Source organism: Chanodichthys erythropterus, chromosome 3 (assembly GCF_024489055.1).
Source record: "Chanodichthys erythropterus isolate Z2021 chromosome 3, ASM2448905v1, whole genome shotgun sequence".
Lineage (NCBI taxonomy): Eukaryota > Metazoa > Chordata > Actinopteri > Cypriniformes > Xenocyprididae > Chanodichthys > Chanodichthys erythropterus.
This window is the reverse complement of record NC_090223.1, coordinates 1,876,235-1,896,460: the sequence shown is the minus strand read 5'-3', so window position 1 is coordinate 1,896,460 and position 20,226 is coordinate 1,876,235. Positions and strand designations below refer to the sequence as shown.

The window sequence follows — 20,226 nt, the reverse complement described above, 5'->3', positions numbered from 1 at the left end:
CTGTTAGCCTTTTATATCTGACCACTTTATTTAGGCTTCAAAATCTATAAATGTTGTGTTAACTTGTAAAGATTATCTTGATAGACAAAAGTGTCATAACCCTTTGTTAAACACAGAGCTTATTTTCTGCGATTTTCCAAAAGTCTATGGGAAAAATGAATAGGCTTTCAGTCGAGGGAACCCGTGCGCCGCTAACTTCCGGGTTGGCCTACAAAAACATGTCATCCCTGGGGCACTCTATTATGACCTATATTTATGTTTTGAAGTCATGCGCCCTCTAGTGGGCATAAAAATAATGACAGTGTCGTGTTACGTCTGTTGTCATGAAATGACGTATGACTGTCATGACCAATCAAAATGCGTGTTCATTTAAATGCAATGTGTGGACTTTTTACACAATTTCTCCTATTTCTATTTAGCAAAACAATTTTTTTTTTTTTTTTTTTATTAACAACTACACCCACCCCCATCCCTAAACCTACCCTTAGTGATTTATAGTGCACTGCATACACACTTTATGAGCACATGTGTTCCCTGGGATTGAACCCACGATCACATGATTGCATATTGTTATTGCAATGCTCTACCAATTGAGCTACGCGAAACCCAAAATATGACGCAGATAAAAGGGAACAATGCATTAATATGAAAGTGTACTGTTGTCGAAAGGGGCGCCACTTTAGTAAACGCTCCTATGAGTCGTATTTCAGGGAAGTGACAAATGACCTATATGGTCGTATTGGTTGGAGAACATTTTGTATTGAGCCTATAATGAACCATGTGAGACTTTTAAAATCTATTCTTAATAATATAGATATGAATACAGTTTGACACTGGAAACATGAAAGCTTTGGTGCTTTTCATTTTTTTTTAAAGTTTTATAATTATTGTCAGTTTCTGCACATATAAAAACTGTAACATGTTAATGATCAAATTACTTTATCACAGCGAATGTAGTCATTAGAAAATCAAACTATATTTAGATTCATATGGATATATTATGCTGCTGTAGTGGTTGATGAAGATGAGTGTCATTAGTGTTTGTTTTTATATTATCGAGGTTTTATCCATGTCATATTGTGAGAAATAACAGTATTAAGGCCCGTTCACACTATGAACTATAACTATAAAGATAACAATAAAGATATTGTAAGGTCCGCCCACTAGTCCAAGGACGGTAGCCAATGGCGCGGTAGAAGGTTTCCTGCGTGTTACTGTCTTCCTTTTTGCGCAACAATACAAGATTAAATTAAATACATTTCCTCACCAGAATTATCTCTTTTCTATTTATCTGACTCCAAAGATAAAAGGTTTTACTGACGTACCATTACTCATGAGTTGTATAAATGTTTGATTATTCTCTTTAACTCTTTACTTTATATTTTACTTGTTCATTAGGAATTTATGTCGCATTGAGTGTCTCGTATCGGCCGAAATACGGACCTCACGGTCACAAACTGGTCAGTTTCTGTTATTAGACAGAGGTAATTGACTATACTAGTAGAGTGCCGCTTTCATGCTTGCTTTCTCTAAAAGTATTTGTTTTAGTCCCCATAGACTTGTACACTTGAATTAAAGCAATATTAATTCTAGTCAGAGGTCACGGCCACTACTACAGGTATAAGCCGACCAATATTACTTTCTCTGATAGTAGTTTTGGTGTAGCCATGCGAGGGTTTCCCACGTACACTTAGCTAGAATAACATTACAATAAACAGAGGTAAGGCCCACCCTATTTAGGTTGGTCGTTCAACTTAATGTTGTCCTAAATGGAAATTCTCTTTTTGGCCTTTACAATCTAAGTACACTTGAACCAATACCAAATGTTAGTCAGAGCTCTAAAATCTCAGTTGGTGTGCCCAATGCTCCACTCAGACTGGACTTTAGTCCGTTACTAACCTGACCCAGATTTGCGGTAACATAACCTTCACTTAATCTACTAGAGAAAATAATTTCAGAGTAAGGCAGAATAAATCAATCATAACAATTTATTATCCAAGAAATTGGGATAATACAAATTCAAATCAAACTCAAATAGTAATAAGCAAACATTCAATAATACCAATAAAGACCTTAAAAGGATTTACCTTGCAATGAGAACTACACACAGCAGATGTGAGGGATATCTGTTTACAGAATCCCAGAACCTTTTGCCACTATCCTTTAAATATCCAGATATCTTATGAATTTACCAAATGGTGTTTTTATTATTATAATCGTTTGGAGACTTCTCTTTGAGGGATGTAGGGTAATGGTGAGAATTCTTCTTTGATTTCTGTGGGAAGATGCAATTCATTTACATACAGGAGGTATTTGTGTGTGAGGGACCTGGGGGGAGTTGGGGGGAGTCTCCTATGATTAACGGAATAAGACCTTTTCACCAGACGCACTGAGACCTTTTAAATGATACCAAACATGAATTATTACACTTTTGTACATCTTGATTTAGATAGTGGTGTTCAGGTGAGTTTTGGAGTGTCTTGAGGTTAGGAAGTGAGGAGGGGGAAAGAGAGGGGGAGAGTGAGCAAGGAAACAGATGTTTACAGTCATTAGTGAGGTGTGACTCTTCTGTCCTCACCAGTGGGGTGTGTTGTCTCAGACGTGGAGGTGAACTCCCTGAGAAAGTGTTCAAATGTTAATTCTCGTGAGGAACCTTTGTTCCTTCAGAAAATGGCGCTCTCCAGGTTCAGCCATCTTTGTACCAGCCTTACAATATAGTTTTAAAAATTATTCTGTTAAAGTACAGCAGAGTTCACACCACAACTATAATGATAAAGACACAAAGAAACGATGTTGTCAGAATCACTTTCAGAACAATTTTTCTCCGGCTGATGAGTGTTTTTGATATTAATATTGCTATTTAACTGTTGCAAAATGTTATTTGCTTGCTTTTAAGTTAAAGCCATATAAAGATGTTTGAATGCTGCTTGGGAAGTACCTGCAACACTTGAAATTGTGTTAATGTAGAAACAAATGTGTTTGACTTGACTCAGCATGAGATGAGCAAAAGTTGTGAAAGTTAGCTTCCTGAATTTAATGTTTTGTCACCAACAACAGCTTATCGAGAGGATACACGGGGTGAAATGTGTTGAAATCACCAGCAGAGATGAGATAGACGAAGACTACAGTGAAGAAGAGCAAGAGTGCTAGAAGAAGTCAGAACATGGCTAAAAAAAAATAATAACCCAACAAATTTTAGAGAGTTGAAGGTACATATTAGTGTGTAAATGGTCGGCTGCTTCATTGACAGCTTTTGTACCTTCTTCAGAGACCTCAGTTTGTCCTACTTTAAACCAAAAGCCTTAGAGTAGCTTCATCAGATGAGAAATACAATTTAGATGAACTTTATGCATCAGCATTATTTCAGTGGCTGACATTCATGTGAACATTTACTTTATGGAACCACAGATGAATCTGAAATCTGATCATTTGCACTTCTTCTCTTCAACCTTTGTGCAGTTTTAATCGGATTCACTTTCCATTTATCATTTTACTAAAGTTTCAAGACTGTCCTCATGAAAACCCTCAAATGAAATTACTAGCAAGGGCATGAACCAAACAGGAAGTGGAGCTGTTTTATAGAAATACCTTTGCATATTGATGTTGTAAGTGTCAATGCCACAGTCAACTAAGAAGACCACAAAAGTTTAAAAATCATGTTATCAAAATCTCCTGGAGGCGTTAAAAACTGCATGTCATGTTTGCAATTGGTTCAAGCCACATTTATGCCACCGGCATATAATGTTATTATATTATATTTTATATTAACAATTAGTTAATAGTCATATGCCTCAACAAGTAAAATCATTACAAAATGATACCTTTGCAAATCATTAGATAATGATTAATTAAAACAGACAACTGAAAGATGAAATGCATGGCCTTGGAAAAATGTGGCAATTACTTCTGTGGTGTTTTTTCTGAGAGTCATGTAATTTAGAGAGATCAGACAGCTCAGTAATATGCAGATCCTTTCTGATTGGCTGACAGGCATCTTACGTAACATGAGTACACTTATTTAAGCCCACAATGTAGTGGAAGAAGAATACATCAAAAGAGTTCAAGAAAACAAGACACATCTCTGATATACTATCCAGCAGAAACACTCAGTTTGCTGTTCGGAGCACAGATTTACTCAGGTTTGACTTTTTTTTACATTTACATTTAATATCACTTTTAGCCTTTTAAAACCCATTTAATCATTTTTGATTCAAGGGATGTTCTGGGAATATTAGTTATGTTGGAAAATTCCCAGAACAAAGCTTAGATTTATTTTTATTTTATTTTTTTTATTTTTTTTGTCTTGGTTATTCAGAATGTAGCCTATGTTTTATGTTTTTTTTTTTTTTTGTTTGTTTGTTTTTTTTTTGCACATTAATGATTCTAAAATGCTCAATGCAGAAGTGCTTAACATGTTTTAATGCATTAGACAGTAGCTAATGTTGCACGATACACCTCATCGATCATGTGTGCAGATGAGCCCAGAAAGTGATTATTTTTGGGCAAAACCGTATAATTAAATTTTTTTATTGTAATAATACTTAGAATATTACATATTTTCAACTTGACAAATTTAGTCATTAAAACTTACAGTTCAATAGTTTTCATTGCCAAAGTTCAAGTAACCTAATTGTAATGATGACTCAACAGAGTTAGGATCCATTTGCAGCTTTACTGAAAGATAATTCATTGTGTACACGGGCAGGGGTCGATTGCAGTTGACAGTAATTTCGTTGAGTCCATGATAGTCAATACAGGGGCGCAGACCGCCATCTTTCTTGTCCATGAATGTTGCAGCTCCCTTAGACTTTCCATTCTCTCCTGATCTCCGCGTTTGAGATCGGGAGGGCATGGAAAACCCCCTGGCCGTTCAGATTTGGATCTGAGCCAGACAGACGGGAGGAGAAAGAAACGAATGTGCATGTGAATATATACATATATAGGATGTATGCATTTATATGCATGTGTATATGTATTTTATATCATGCTCAGATACTTCTTATGGTCAGACTGATGGCTGGGCCCATAGTAATTATTTTTGTCGGCCTGCTTTTTTCGGTTTGATAGTGAGAGGATCTTTTATGCTTTAAAGAACCCTAGATTCTATCCTTTTTTATGTAAAAAAGAGTATTGGGATCTTCGGTCTTTTAGCCGCAGGAATATGAGATGGGTCTATTTTATGTTTTTAAAATAAGACCTTGTTTTCCTGTATAGTTTTGCTGAGCATGTAGTTTATCATGAGGCTGGCCCTTTTCAAGCTGAGGCTCTGAGACAGGGCCAGTGGTCCAGTATGGCCGCTCAGGCACCTCCTCTTTTCAGAGCATGCGCAGAGATGGCTGGACTCGAGGAGGAAGAAGCAGGTTTGAGGAGGTGATTGATCACATACACCAATATCATCTGTGGTCAATTCCCTCTCATTGCGGGGGCAACTTTGCATTTGCCCTCGCCCCTTCTTCCTCCGCCTTCTGAGTTTGAGTTTCTTTCTACTTGCTCAGGTGCTTCTTTTACAAGCCACGCCCGAAAACTGCCACAGGCCAATCGTGGTTTAGCAACCGTTACTAGGCGCGGGAGGTCGGTCAAGCTTTCGAGCGAGGGAACATGCCGAAGCGTTGTGCTTATGGATTGTGTTAATCTGATACCCGAGCTTAGACGGGGTGGTGGAATTTTTTTCCCTTCTCGAAACTTAAAACCCAAGGGGAGAAGTGCCGGTGTTCTGACAATTTGTGCTGCTCTGTCAGATTTTATTACCTCCCATTGAAACAGTGGGTAACGTTAGCAAAATCTGAAAAATGCTAACGTTACCTATCAGATTGTGCTTCCAGCGTGATATTAACGTGGTTTATGGCTTTATTAACATCTACACTTTCCCCAACCCTAAACCTACCCTTAACAATAATGCAAGTACAGTAATTGTGTGTTATTTATCATGACGACCGACAATGATGTAATATTGATGTATGCATATGCAGTAAGTCCGGGTAACGTTAGGTTAGCTAGCTAGCTAACTCAGCACATCGTTGCTTGGAAATAATGACGGTTCTTTGTTCATAATGCATATAACTGAAGGTGAAATAAAATTATTAAAGGCAAGACGGAGTAACGTTGGCCTGGCGTGCTAAAATTATAAGTGGGAGAATGTTATCATTGCAAAGTGGTCAGGCTAACGTCTTGTGTTTATTCCACAAGACTTATGTATAAGCTGTTTGATTTATAATTATTAGGTTATTTTCACAAATTTCACTTAACCTGCTGTTGTGACGCAGACTCAGGCTGATTGGGATCCATAAGCGGTTTATTGGCAAACAACAGGAATACAGTACAGGCAGGCGTGGGTCGAATCACCAGAGCAAACAACAGTGTCAGAGACAGTCCAATAATCATGGTCATAACCAGGCAAGAGATCGGGGCTAGCAGCAAAGAATCAGAAACGCAGTCCAGGCAAAGAGGGTAACAGGCAGGCGGTAAAACACTCGGAAGGTCGGTAATCCAAAACAAGGTCGATACACAGGCAGACAGAAAACAAGTAATAAACGCTCAGAAATTGTTGCGGGGCAAACAATACTTCGCGAGGTGCGTGTGTGGGGCCTAAATAGCTGGCTGACGTGAAACAGGTGCGTCGTAATCAGGCCAGGTATGTGGGCGCTTGGGATTTGTAGTCCAGTTAGTACTCGGGAGAGTGAGACCTCCGGTGGCCGATCGAGGGAGCATCGCTGGCGTTCGTGACAGCTGTGGATGAACAAAGCTTTTCCTCAATAAACTGTGTGTTTCCCATTTGAATAGTCAGCGTATGAGGCAGCTGCTGCTCGCGCTGGGAGCTTTAGTTTCAATTTTGATCAATTATTTTCTAATCGGTTGCATATTATGTCGTGGATATATCCCTTGAATGCATACTGCAGTCCCTTTTGTCTTGCTCTCTCAGATATTTCACCTGTTCGCCAAAAATGACTAATTATCTCCTTGAAAATGTCTGACACCGGTGCATACACACTGAAAATGACTTGCCAGGCTCGAAAGCTGGACAGGCGTAGCAACAGTAACTAAGGAGGGCGGGGCTTAGCGAAGGGTCCATTAGGCTGATGGCTGGGCCTTTGATAATCTTTCTCTAAAGGCCGCCTTCTGGCTTGATAGTGAAAGTGCTTTTAGGCTTAAAAGAACTTTTGATTTCATCCTTCTTCATGCATTAAAATAATGAGGGAAAATCTTCGTTCTACGAGCTGTTTATAAAAAGTGTAGACCTTGTTTTTCCTGTATAGCTTTCCTGAGTAGCTTCTCAGCTAATACTTTAGTTTGGTTTGAGTTAGCACTCGTCACTTCAGTTATTTGTGTGCAGGACAGCTTTATCGGCCGCCTGACACTGTTTGCTTGCAGTGCTTCATTTTCTCCTCATATTTGAAGGATTCAAAATGAAGCCCAAGCTTTACTTGTCCCAGTAGGCCTTAGCTAGCGGCTAGGCTAGAGCTAGGTTTAGGTGTTTGTTTGTTACATCACCCTTATTATTACTATCCCTGTGAGGTTGTATAATTCCTAGTTCTGGCCTCCTCCTGAGGGAGTTGCTGGCCATATGCCCATTTCCCCTTCAATGTGAAAATGTAGGTGCTACAGTATGGCTGAGGTTAACAGCTAAGGTTATAGGCTGTTATTAGCCTTCCTGGTGCTGTTTTTCCCAGGTGGTAAGCCCTTATCTTTGAGAAGATAAGTTACGCATTGCTGCTAGGACCCACTTTTTAGAATTTTTGTCATGCTTCACCTCTTGCTTAAAGAGTAAAAAGGTTCTTTACCGAGTACACTGATCATTGGATTGTGTTGGATGGACTGTTTTGTGGGCACTCACAGCTACTTAATAACATGGTTGGTCATGCGCCCAGCATGCTATGTTTCCAGATGAGTGGCCTTATGGGCCATCCTGGAATATGAGTTGAGTTTCTGTGTGATATTTAGTTAATTTGTAAGAACTTTAGTTATGACCATGACTATGTGCCTACAGTATGGTCTGTCTGTAGGTTGAGCTTCGTACTTCCCTTTGGTGTAATTGTGCTTAGCTCCCTAAGCTGGGGCCTCATTTATAAAGCCTGAGTATGCACAAAACGGGGCTGGAAACGTGCGTACGCCACATTGTGACGCATAAGTTGTGATTTCTTAAAACAAACTTGACGGGAAAATTTGCGCACTTCCACGCAAACTCTGACCCATGAACATTTTGGAGACAGAACAGTTTGGCGACACCAATGGTGAACTGAGGGACTGACGGCAGATGAAGGAAAACCACTTTAAATCCTCATTATGAGTCATAATCATAAATACAGTTCATGTACACAATAACAGTTTAAATAAATAAAAGAACTATTTAAACTGGCGTGGAAACAAGTTTTCAGTTGATAACATTTATATAACATTAATATTACACTTTCACTATTGCCGATAAGCACTGAAATTACATTACATAGAAGTTAAACAAAAGTGATATGAATTGAGATAGTAGATGTGCTACTTTCGATCACTTTTCCAGTGACACGCTGTTTTAATGACAGCGAGGAGCGCTAGAAGCACAATAATTCCTCTTTAAACTACACTGCAGATGTTATGACAAAATATTTTAGCGAGAACGATGATCAGTGATGCACACTTAACTTTGATATTATGGAAGACACTGCTGGATTCGGTGGTCGAACGGTCCGTTGTCCAGTTTGAATAGGTCCAATGATATCTTACTGTATAACCGCAGCTGCAGGTGGTGTTGATGTCGTGTGAAGGATCTTCAAACAATTACCATTTGAAGGATATAATATGAGGAAAATGGTAAGATTTGCATGTATTCTTTTTAAAATACTTTGTCAGTGACGCGCCGAGACAGACAATTACACTGCAGTAAATAAGTAGGCCTGTCTGTTTCCACTAAAAATAGCCTATAAACTTCCTAAAAGATATGTTCACCTTATCAGCAAAACTGCATAAATTTGATTTGAATTGTTTAAAACTATTAAAATACCATTTGGCCAGTGGAAATGAATGAATCAGCTCTATTCTAAAACCTTTATCTTATAGGGATAGTTCACCCAAAAATGAAAATTTGATGTTTATCTGCTTACCCCCAGCGCATCCAAGATGTAAGTGACTTTGTTTCTTCAGTAGAACACAAATGATGATTTTTAACTCCAACCGTTGCCATCTGTCAGTCAAATAATGCGAGTGGATGAGAACTTCTACTATAAGAGTAAATAAAACTTGCATAGACAAGTCCAAATTAAACCCTGCGGCTCGTGACGACACATTGATGTCCTAAGACACGAAACGATCGGTTTGTGCGAGAAACCGAACAGTATTTATATCATTTTTTACCTCTAATACACCACTTGTCACGTGAAAAGAAGACTGGATGCAATAGCAAGTTATTCACTTTAATAGTGCTTCACGCCAGGTAGTCAGATATAAACACACAGTACAGTCACAACACAGACAGCAGGAGAGATGGTAACACAGGGACTGGATGGGCGCTGGTGTCCGTGGTGAGTGGTGCTCCGTGGTGAGAATCCGTGAGATGAGATGAACAAGGTAAATCCAGAACGAGTATCCAGGGGAACAGACAGGAAACAGCAACGAGAACTCCAACTCCAGGAAACAAGAAACACGGTAACACAAGACAACACCAGGACTCCAAAACAACGATCTGACAAACATGAGACGAAAGACAAGGCGTTAAATAGGCAAGATCTAATAACCACCAGCTGCCGCTGATCAGTAATCAGCGGCGACGCCCACACAGAACAATCAGGTGACACACCCCACAACCCACACACAGACAACAGAATGACACAGTGGATCTGCGAACCGTGACACCACTATGTCCAACTGCATTCATCACTCGATTCGTTTGGTCTGATCGCGCTCTGACAGCGGCAGTGATGTCTCGCGCATATACTTCAATGAGAGCGAGACATCACTGCCGTTGTCAGAGCGCGATCAGACCTTACTAACGAGTGCTGCACGCGGTTGGACATAGCGGTGTACTAGAGTTAAAAAATGATATAAATACTGTTTGGTTTCTCACACAAACCGATCGTTTCGTGTCTTAGGACATCAATGTGTCGTCACGAGCCGCAGGGTTTAATTTGGACTTGTCTATGCAAGTTTTATTTACTCTTATAGTAGAAGTTCCCATCCACTAGCATTATTTGACTGACAGATGGCAACGGTTGGAGTTAAAAATCATCATTTGTGTTCTGCTGAAGAAACAAAATCACCTACATCTTGGATGCCCTGGGGGTAAGCAGATAAACATCAAATTTTCATTTTTGGGTGAACTATCCCTTTAAGTATTTATATTTGCACAATCTTCCGCTGATTGAGATTTCTAAAATTATTTGTGCGCAGGTTCTGGCGTACGCATGGTGCCCATCTCTGCGCGTGGGTTTGAGTTGCTTACTGCTCATTTGCAGTCGCTCTTACCTGCCCTCTTCTCTGAAGAATGTGCTTTGGAGATTCTGTGTATCAGACAGGGCTGGCCCAGACTATGTTTGGCTTTCGCTAGATTAGTATGGCCTCCTAGGTGGCGCTGAGGGTGACTTTGTTCCCCTCTAGTGACTGGCCGGGGTAAGAACTGTTCTATTATACAGAGATAGTATATTAAAAGCACATTTTAGTTCATATTTCATGCTGTCTCAAAATGAGTACACTTAGATGTTCCTAAGATTATCTTAAGAAATACTAAAGAAGAATTTTTAGTATATTAAGTACAAAATTAGTGCACGAAAATAGAGCACTTTAAGTATATTATAGAAGTGTACTTTTTTTTCACCTGGGAACTCTCGTTGTGTGTGTGTGTGTGTGTGTGTGTGTTAGCAGTTAGAGTCAGAGTCCCAGTCCCAGAGCCCATCTGTACTTGCATTCGTGGTCCGTCTGTCAGAGACTCCTTTCAGCAGGCCTGGTTTCGTCCATCAACCGGCCTAGGTGTTTTCCATCAGCCATCTGAGACACTCCAGTAGGACCACCGTGCTACAGTTGAACTGGGACTTCGTTCAGGAAGCTTACTGGTACTTCTCCTTAGTTCTCCAGCTGCAGCGCGCTCTTAATCTACGCCTGGCAGTCTGCTTTTGTTCTGTTTTGTTTTGGGACTCAATAAATACTGTGAACATTCTCTTTTGCCTCTGGGTCTTCTGCAGTCGCACGACAGTCTCATCCATCCACAAAACATTTGTCCAATAACCCTCTGGCTTGTATAAATGATCTTTAGCAAACTGGGTAAAACACAGAAATTAAGCCATAATACACATACTCTTTGGAGAGCAGTAGCTTTCTCCTTGCAACTCTGCCATGCACCCCATGGTTGTTCAGTGTTCTCCTGATCTATCCCTTGCACCCAACAATCACAGAGCATCGAAGACTATTGCATGTCTTGCTTTTGGAGTGACCTTTGTTGGTTGACCACTCCTGGGGAGGGTAGCAATTGTCTTGAATTTCCTCTGTTTGTACACAATCTGTCTGAATGTGGGTTTGTGGAGTCCACACTCTGACAGTTCTATAACCTTTTCCAGTCCTTGTCACAGATCCACCATATCCACACTACTACATAAAATTAGCTCAAGTGAAATAATTAATTTATAGGGAATTATAAAGAGTTGTTTAGTTTACGACCGAGCAACCGAGTCGTCCAGCGTTCATTTGCTCGAGCCGTATTAAGATCTTGTAGCGGATATGAATATCCAACAATCATGAAAACACTGATTAGAGCGTGGTAACTTTGAGATTGACAGTTTAAGACATTAAATTTTAGAAGCACATAATACAAGACACTTTCTTCCAAAATCTACATTCTAACACAAACTAATCTAACACAAACACACACATTCATACGCATTGCAGTCAAAGAAAGGAAATGAGAGCGAGAGTTTTAAGAGAGAGAGTGATATAATGAACAGGGTTTCTAGCAAAATATGCACTTCAAAGACCTGAACGAACCATGAATCATTAATTTAAATGCACAAGTACTTGCTTGAATCGACTTTAAATGTGAATTTTTAGGTTTTTCCAAGTTGTTTTTTTCAGGTCCGGATGGTAGTTAGGTAAAAACCAATCATTTGTTTTAGCTTGCTGGAAAAATGAAAGGAAGTCTCTTTGTCCCTGGAGTTAAAGTTGAAGCAGCAAAAGTCGTTGGTTGAGCTTTGCGGCAAAACTTAGAACATGAGACTCAACGGAAAAGAAAATTAAGTAAAAGAAAAGAAAAGTGAGTGAAAGTTGGATGGCTTGAATGAGCTGCTTGTCTGTCCTTCTTGTTACTCCATGGTTACTCTTTGTTCTTTTTACTCTGGTCACGGCTGACCGATTCTTTTTTTTTTTCAGTTCATTCCTAGTTCTGCTCCTTGTCTTGCGATATGACTATTTAAACTTAGGTGTTTGTCAAACCTCTGAGAGGAGTTTTGGCCAATCAGATATCGTCCTGTTTCAAAAAGTGGCTTTTCTCTGCCACAATCATACATAGGTGTTACCTCCGGTCTCTGCTTTGGCAGAGAGTACCGTTTTAGACATAATTTCTATTAAATGGAATATGATACACTTTTACACAGATTTCATTCAAGCCATGATTGAGAAGAGAGAAAGAGAATTAAATTCATTCCAAATAAGGCATACTTTCAATCAGTCATTCAAGAGTTAACAGATTTACATAAATGTTGGGTGTTCTAAAGCATAACTGGTTACAGGTAGTATTTGTGGACATGATGTAAAATGTATGCAGTTAAAATATGTTTGATAAGTCATCTGCAAATTTTATCAAATCATCTGAATGATTCATTTGTCTGGTTCGTCCACGGTTCCTACAATCACCTTTCCTGAATACTTATCATGCACACCTGCACCTCATCAGGACACTCATCAAGCTGGCTTTATAAGCACACACCTCACCTCACTCCAGTGTCTGGGCTGTTTACACGTTAAGGACTCTTTCCCTGTTTCTCTTATGAATTCTCCAAGCAAGTTTCTCCAGCATTTCTCCTGGGTTTCTCCATTCAGTATAGCCTCTCAAGTCTTTGTGTGCATCTTAAATACCTAAGAGACAGAGGTGTGTGCTTCTTCTGTCCTCCATCCTTCTCATTCAAGATCTTGTCCTGTGTCTCAAACGAGTAACGCTGTGTAGTGCCGCTTTTGGCTCGTAAACTTCATAGCAAACGTGCTATTGTTTTAAGTAATTATATCACGATAAGTATTGTTATCGTTTTATCGCCCAGCCCTATCAACTGGGCTAGTACGGTAACATGTTACTGGTAATGCATCACTTCCCAACACTGACGATTAAGTCAAACATTACAGCACAAAGCCTCTTACCCTTCACTTTATTCTTCTCTTTACAGAAAGAATGGCACATCCACACACTCCTCTCGTTTTGCTCATCCTGGTCTGTTCATTGTGGCTGAGTGACGGGAAAACGTACTTTACTCATCTTGGAACAAAGTGTATAGAAGACTGCAAGCTTGATGATGGTGTGTACAAGTGCAAGACTATTGATAAAGATGGGAAATACCAGACAATGAACTGCTCACCTCAGGAAAACATGGACTCCCAGGGTAGACCGTGCACAGATCCGAGTGTGTGTGAGAACAATAAAGAAGACTACTGCGTGTGCAGATCTGCTTCTTGGGGCTACTGTGGGACGGTGAAGACTGAACTAAACCATTATGGATCTACTTATGGATTGGTGTGTTACGACAACTGTGACAAAAGAAATAAAGATTACTACTGGTGCAATACTGCCAAGGGATGGGATTTCTGCTCTCCATCTGAAAACACAGATTACATGAACAGACCGTGTAAAGAAGACAGTCCATGTGGATATCACGGTGAAAACTACAAATGGTGCTGGCTGAAGGGGGGAAGCTGGGGTCTCTGTGGGGAGGTGATGACTAACGAGAATCATTATGGATCCCAATATGGCGTGTTGTGTTATGACTGCTGTGAACAAACAGCTCAAGATTACCACTGGTGCTATACTGCGCAGGGATGGGATTACTGCTCTCCATCTGAAAACACAGATCATAAGAAGAGACAGTGTGATGAAGACAGTCCATGTGGGAAACAGGGTTACGGGTACAACTGGTGCTGGACCTCAGATCACTCAAAATATGACTACCGCGGACACATTAAATCAGATAAGTGCACTCACTCTAACTTGTGGGACACAGCCACACAAGGGACAGGCACACAGAAGGACAGAAAACTGATACGTACCTGTTATGACAAAGGTAACAAGAAAATAACCACCTTTACTGCTAAGCCAGCTCCTGGTAACATCACTGAAGGTGGTCAATGGAGAAACGAGGCGGAAAAATTAATCGGACAGTGGAAAAATGAGTACCTGGAGGATCAGACCAGCTCAATCCTGCACCACTCCGATAATCTCCAAATCGTCATGCTGGGCACTATCATCCGCAACAATCAGCTCTACTACAACCTGCTGATCCAGGTGAACAAGAAACGAATACGTGGTGAAAGCACCACCGTGTCTCAGATCATCGTGCCTGATGGAATTCCAGACCGTTACATCCGCAGAGCTTTCCTGGAGAGCTTCAAGCACCAAGCTCAGGTTTTTGTAGAGGTTATGGCTAATCAGAATCAGAGCCTTGAATTGGAAATGTCCAAGCCATAATAAAGCCAAGTACAGATGTAACTGTCTTTTATCGCTTGCTTTACGACACAAATACTGTGCAGAACATGCTTTTTTTCATAAGTAATGTCTTTAGCTACACAACTTTTCTTCATGCATATTTCATTTGTAACTAGTGGTAGATGGATATGTTTTTTTTTTAAAGGCTGATACAGATAACAAAATCTAGAGTAAAATGGAATCTGGAGGATTTCACAACAGAAAATGTTTGAGCCATTTAATTTTGAAAGTTATTGAATTAATCGTTGATTTTAAACTATGATTGAAATGTTTTTTTTTTTTTAAATGAATTTAAAGATGACTTTTATTTTGTAAGGTGACTCTGTATAAGGAAGAGGGCAGATTGGAATCAGGTGTGAAGGTGGAGAGAGCACAGAGCTTTCGACCACACATTGTTTGATTGACCAACATTAACCTTTAACATTTTTTTTTATTATTTTATTTCGCTTTCTTTTGAAAATAAATGCTTAATTTACCATTTACATTGGAATGGAGGTCTTTTTTTATTATTATTATGTGTGTCAGAAAATTTTACTAAAGTTACTAAACCTTGAAAACAGAAATAATTCACAATCCATTGACATTTATTTTGGGTAACACTTTATAATAACATTCAGTTAAAAGTCACTTATAAATTAATGATGAACTAATAATTTACAAAACATGACTATACCTTCATGAATGATAAGTGATATGTTAACATTCTATGAATGTTTTATTAATTTAGTTAACTTACTTATAAATTATTAGTTAATGATGAACAAATAATTTACAAAACATGACTATACATTTATAAATGATTAATAAGTGGTATGCTAACGATTTACAAATGTGTTGTAAGCTATCTTAAAAAATGTAAATCATGAAATAAATCAAACAGATCATTAGTGGATGGTTTATTATTTATTAGATACATTATTTATCACTTATAAATCATTGAAGAATTTACATTATCTCACAAAAGTGAGTACACCCCTCACATTCAGCAACCATTTTAGCATATCTTCTCAAGCGGCAATAGTCAGCTTTATTTATAGTTGTTTTTACAATAGAAGTTTAAACTGATATAGCTTTAGAACATGTGGAAATAATAAACTTTAATGATGAAAGAAAAACTGCTATCCATGAGAGTGTGTGCGTTATAGATGATAATCAACATATACATTTTACATTTATTCAGTCAGACGCTTTTATTGAAAGCGACTTACCGGTGAGGAATACAACAAGCGTGAATACAACTCGTCATGAGTTGTCATGACGAGGGAAATCGACAGATCTTTTTCTACACACACTCAAGAGCTCTAACAAATGGAAGCCCGTTTCCGCCACTAAAAAAAAAAAAAAAAAAAACGCCACAAAAAAAAAAAAAAGATGAATTGCGACTTTTTATCTCAGAATTCTGACTTTTTAAATCGCAATTGCGTGTTTATATCTCACAATTGCGAGTTAAAAAGTCAGAATTCTGAGATAAAAAGTCGCAATTCATCTTTTTTTTTTTTTTTTTTGGCGTTTTTTTTTTTTTTTTTTTTTTTTAGTGGCGGAAACGGGCTTCCATACTAACAGCCCCTGTTTTTATTTTCACTTTCGACACACATTATCCCTATATTTATGCACATGTGGCTTCTACTTGCATTAACATATTACCTGTATGGGTCAATTGCTATGTTATTTATGTCACCTTTTTTACTTGGGTCAATACATTCCCTGTTTGTGTTAATAGCTTTAGCAATACACACATTTTTTATTGTACATTTTATGATTTCTTAATTGCTAGACATTTATTTCCTAACTGTCTTCATTTACACACAGCAATGCTTCTGTTCCCCAGAACCCATGTTCAACACATAATCTAACATTTGTCATCTCTACAAGATGGGTATACACTACACTTGAGCCCACAGCATGCGTGTGTGTGTGTGTGTTTTTATGTCACCTTATGAAAACTTCATAGACCCCAGAGTTTTTCCAAGTTCAAAAATTTTCTGCTTCATATCATTTCTTATCTTTTAAATCTTTATTAAATTGTTTGAAAGAAAACACTCCAATTCTATTGACAGCATGTTTAAATAAATCAATCAAGACAGCCTCTATTTAAATGTTTATATTTAAAAAAATATATATTTGGAGTAGAAATAATTTTAAAGTTAGTAGACCTATTATAACATTATTATGATAAAAATGTCCTTAAGTGTAATGTAAGTTTGTATACAAATCAGTCAATTTTAACCTACAATATTAATGTAGTACCAGCATTAGTTTTTTTTTTTTTCTTGAGAAAATTTGTCATGTACTGTACCTGATAAACAGTAAATTAAAAATAACTTCTAGCCTATCAAATTGAATTGCAAGCTTGTGAATCGAAATGCATATTGTGTCATACTGATCTTCCTCATCTTTCCATTATTGTTAATAATAGTTGCAACTTGCACTCTTAAATGTGCTCTGAAAATCACCAGCTGATAAAACCTGTGCTGCAGGGACCATATAATTGGAAAACATCTAAGGCTAAATAATGTAGATCTTGACACAGAAAACATCATCAATAAAATTATTAAAATGTTTAGTCTTCTTCTGTTTTTTTTTTTTTTGTTTTTTTTAAAGACACACATATTATCATTATGTTTACCGGCGTGCTGTGGCAAGCTTTATGCTTGAGTTTGAGCGCTGATTATATTTAGGCAATTAAAGGCTCATTATTATGATTTATTCATATAAACATGTGATTTGTTGACTAATAGCTTAAATGAACGACTACTAGTTGACTAGAAAAAACTAGTGGTGCCCTAGTGGTGACTACATTTCAGTTTATTGTACAATTCCAAAGTCCCAATAAAAATCTGTGAACACAAAATAACAGTTATACACTGGAAATGAAAGTACTGAAGTGAGAAGCAATAAACATACCTGCTTAAGAAAATATATATATTATTATTATTATTATTTTTAAATTAAAACAAGAGTCTCAACAATTATATAATCATAACAAAAAAAAAACATAATAAAAACAAAATAATTTTATGTTTTCATTTTGTTAAAGTGTTAGTTTAATTCTGTTTATATATATTCAGGATACTGTTTTTGTCTTCACAATTTCAAAGGTAACTACATGACTGAACATGACACTTCTGAACCCAGAAGAGATACACTGGTTTTTACACCAGCTGAGAATCCACATCCCAGGAATTTTGCCTCCACCCCAGTCAGACCAATAGATACACCCATGTTGAGTCCAAGTCCCACTTTCACACTAACTGGACCAGCTTTAGCTGATGCACTGCCGACTTCATCCTGAGCCACACTGAATTCAACACCAGCTGAGACATTGGGGCCTTTGGCTTCTGCCTCAAATATACTGTATTCAGCTTGAGTTCATCCAACTCCTGCAACTTCTGCAAAGGCTCCAGCCCTGGAAAGTCTCTCTCCTGCTTCGTCTTTATATTCCTTATGTTTATATGTTCCACTTTGAACATAGGTGCCTTTTACACGTGCATCTGCTGCTCTATCATATGTGTTAAATACATTTATGGCATTGAAGAGATCAACATTAGCTGTTACAAGATCCACACGGGGCCTGAATTCTTCATCCCATTCTGTTTTACACCATGTGAACACTTGAAACAGTGAACTCTACTTTGGGTCTTTTCTTCAGCTGTTTGGTATAAATTGTACCAGATTCTGAAAATAAAATAAATTAATGAATGCAGTGCAAATTAAGGGACAGACATAAAAAACAAGCTTTATATGAATTTATCTTTATATATATATATATATATATATATATATATATATATATATATATATATATATATATATATATAAATTTACTTTAATGTTAGAACTTCGTGAAGGTGAAGAAATATTTTTACTACTAATATTTTAATATTACTTTACCTTGCAAGCTGTCAGTTCTGTATTTGGTGTTATTTAGTCTAGGTCTAGGAATTGTTTTGTCTACTCAATCCTCTAAAGAAAGTGGCTCTAATTCTTCAAAAGGCCTCTAAAGTGATCTTCTGCATCGTCATAATCTGTAATGCTTGTGTCTCTTGTGCATGGATATGTCCAGAAGACATTTTCATAGAGTTGTGAAATATGGAGCTTTTAGGGTGTGAAGCTATTCTCTGTCTGACTGGCATGAGCACAAACTATTGTGTATCACTATCACATTCAAAAGTGTTCAACTCACAAGGTTTTAGATCAGCTTTAGACCTGCAAACAATGACAGTAGAAGACAAAGCAATAGTCTTCTTTTGAAATGGACTTCAGGAAAGAGTTTCCTCGATTGAAATTTTTGAATTAATGAATGCTGCCCAAGCCATGGGTCAGGATTGGAGAATTGAATCTGAACAGATTGAATAACGCAAAATCTAGCAAATCTTTGTGCAGCTTGCATTAATGTCTTTTGCATTAATGCGACAGTCTTATTGCAACACTTTTTAAGAAAAAAAAGAGCTAATAAAAAATCATAAATTAGAATCAAAACAATTAAACCAAAATGTGTTCAATTGTCCTGCTGCTGTATTGTAGTGCATTACTTTATAAAGTGAGCAGTTGTCACAGACACGCCAGGCTCTGCACCCAGCCAATCACGTCGCACTCCCTCACCAGAGTACTGATCACACGCACCTGACACTCATCATCATCCCAATCAGCAGCACCATAAAAGACACTCACAATCACTCAGTCATTGTCTGGTCTCGTTAATGCATACTAACCTGAATGCTTACCTTATGGACTGCTTACCTTACGGACCGCTTACCTGTCTCCAGTGTGTCTCCTAGATCCTCTGTGTTCTCCAGTCCTCCGTGAGTGTCTCTATGTGAAGTCTACTCCACGTCTCCTTGCCTACATTGAATCTGGTGTGAAGATCAAGTCAAGTAACTCTGCCTTGATATCTACTCTGAGAAATTCATCTGCTGCACGTTCCTCTGCATTCATCGTATCTGGTGTGAAGATTAAATCAAGTATTACTGTCTTGATATATATCCTGTCTGGAAACTTCCTCTGCTCACTGCTCTGGTTGTCTCAATAAACACCATAAACTGTACCTGTGTCTCCGACCCCTCTGTACTGTAACAGAAGACCGGACCAACACCGCTGAGCAACCACGATGAGTACTACAGATCCATTCCAGGATTTGGTTATAGCACTTCGTCGCACTCTCACCAGTACATCCACGCCAGCACCACCAGCGAGCACTTCCGTATTCCACGCTGCAACTCCTCCTCCATCTGTCTTCGCCAGTCCCATGGCCAAACCGGTGCGAACCGTCAGAACCCTAGCGGCAGCGAGTGGTTGGAACGAACAAGCCCTCATCTCCAGATCTCGCTGCATACGAGGACACCATCGGGCTCGAGGAAGTCATCCAACTCTCAATAAGATTCGCCACTCGTATGCAGCTGTGCATCAAAGATCACCAAAACCAGCGGCTATTTCCATCCTTCCTCCGCCAGCCTGAATCCGTCAGCTCCCCATAACCAGCCAGCCTCAAGATGCAAATTGACAGATCACGTCTTTCTTCAGCTGGGAGACAGAGGAGGCTGACCCAGGCTCTCTGTTTATATTGTGGCCATCCTGGG

The 20,226-nt window shown here is 38.5% G+C and overlaps 1 protein-coding gene across 1 annotated transcript; it reads left to right on the top strand.

Annotated features, from left to right (window-relative positions):
* Positions 1-4,046: 4,046 nt before the first annotated feature.
* On the top strand, positions 4,047-15,036 carry LOC137015495 (uncharacterized). The gene is made up of 2 exons (XM_067380499.1): positions 4,047-4,139; positions 13,341-15,036. The coding sequence occupies exon 2, from the start codon at positions 13,346-13,348 to the stop codon at positions 14,630-14,632; it is 1,287 nt and encodes a 428-aa protein (XP_067236600.1). The 5' UTR covers positions 4,047-4,139; positions 13,341-13,345; the 3' UTR covers positions 14,633-15,036.
* Positions 15,037-20,226: the final 5,190 nt, after the last annotated feature.

Excerpts from the sequence above, each read along its gene's own strand:
- LOC137015495 (XM_067380499.1), top strand. The coding sequence starts at position 13,346 with ATGGCACATCCACACACTCCTCTCGTTTTGCTCATCCTGGTCTGTTCA.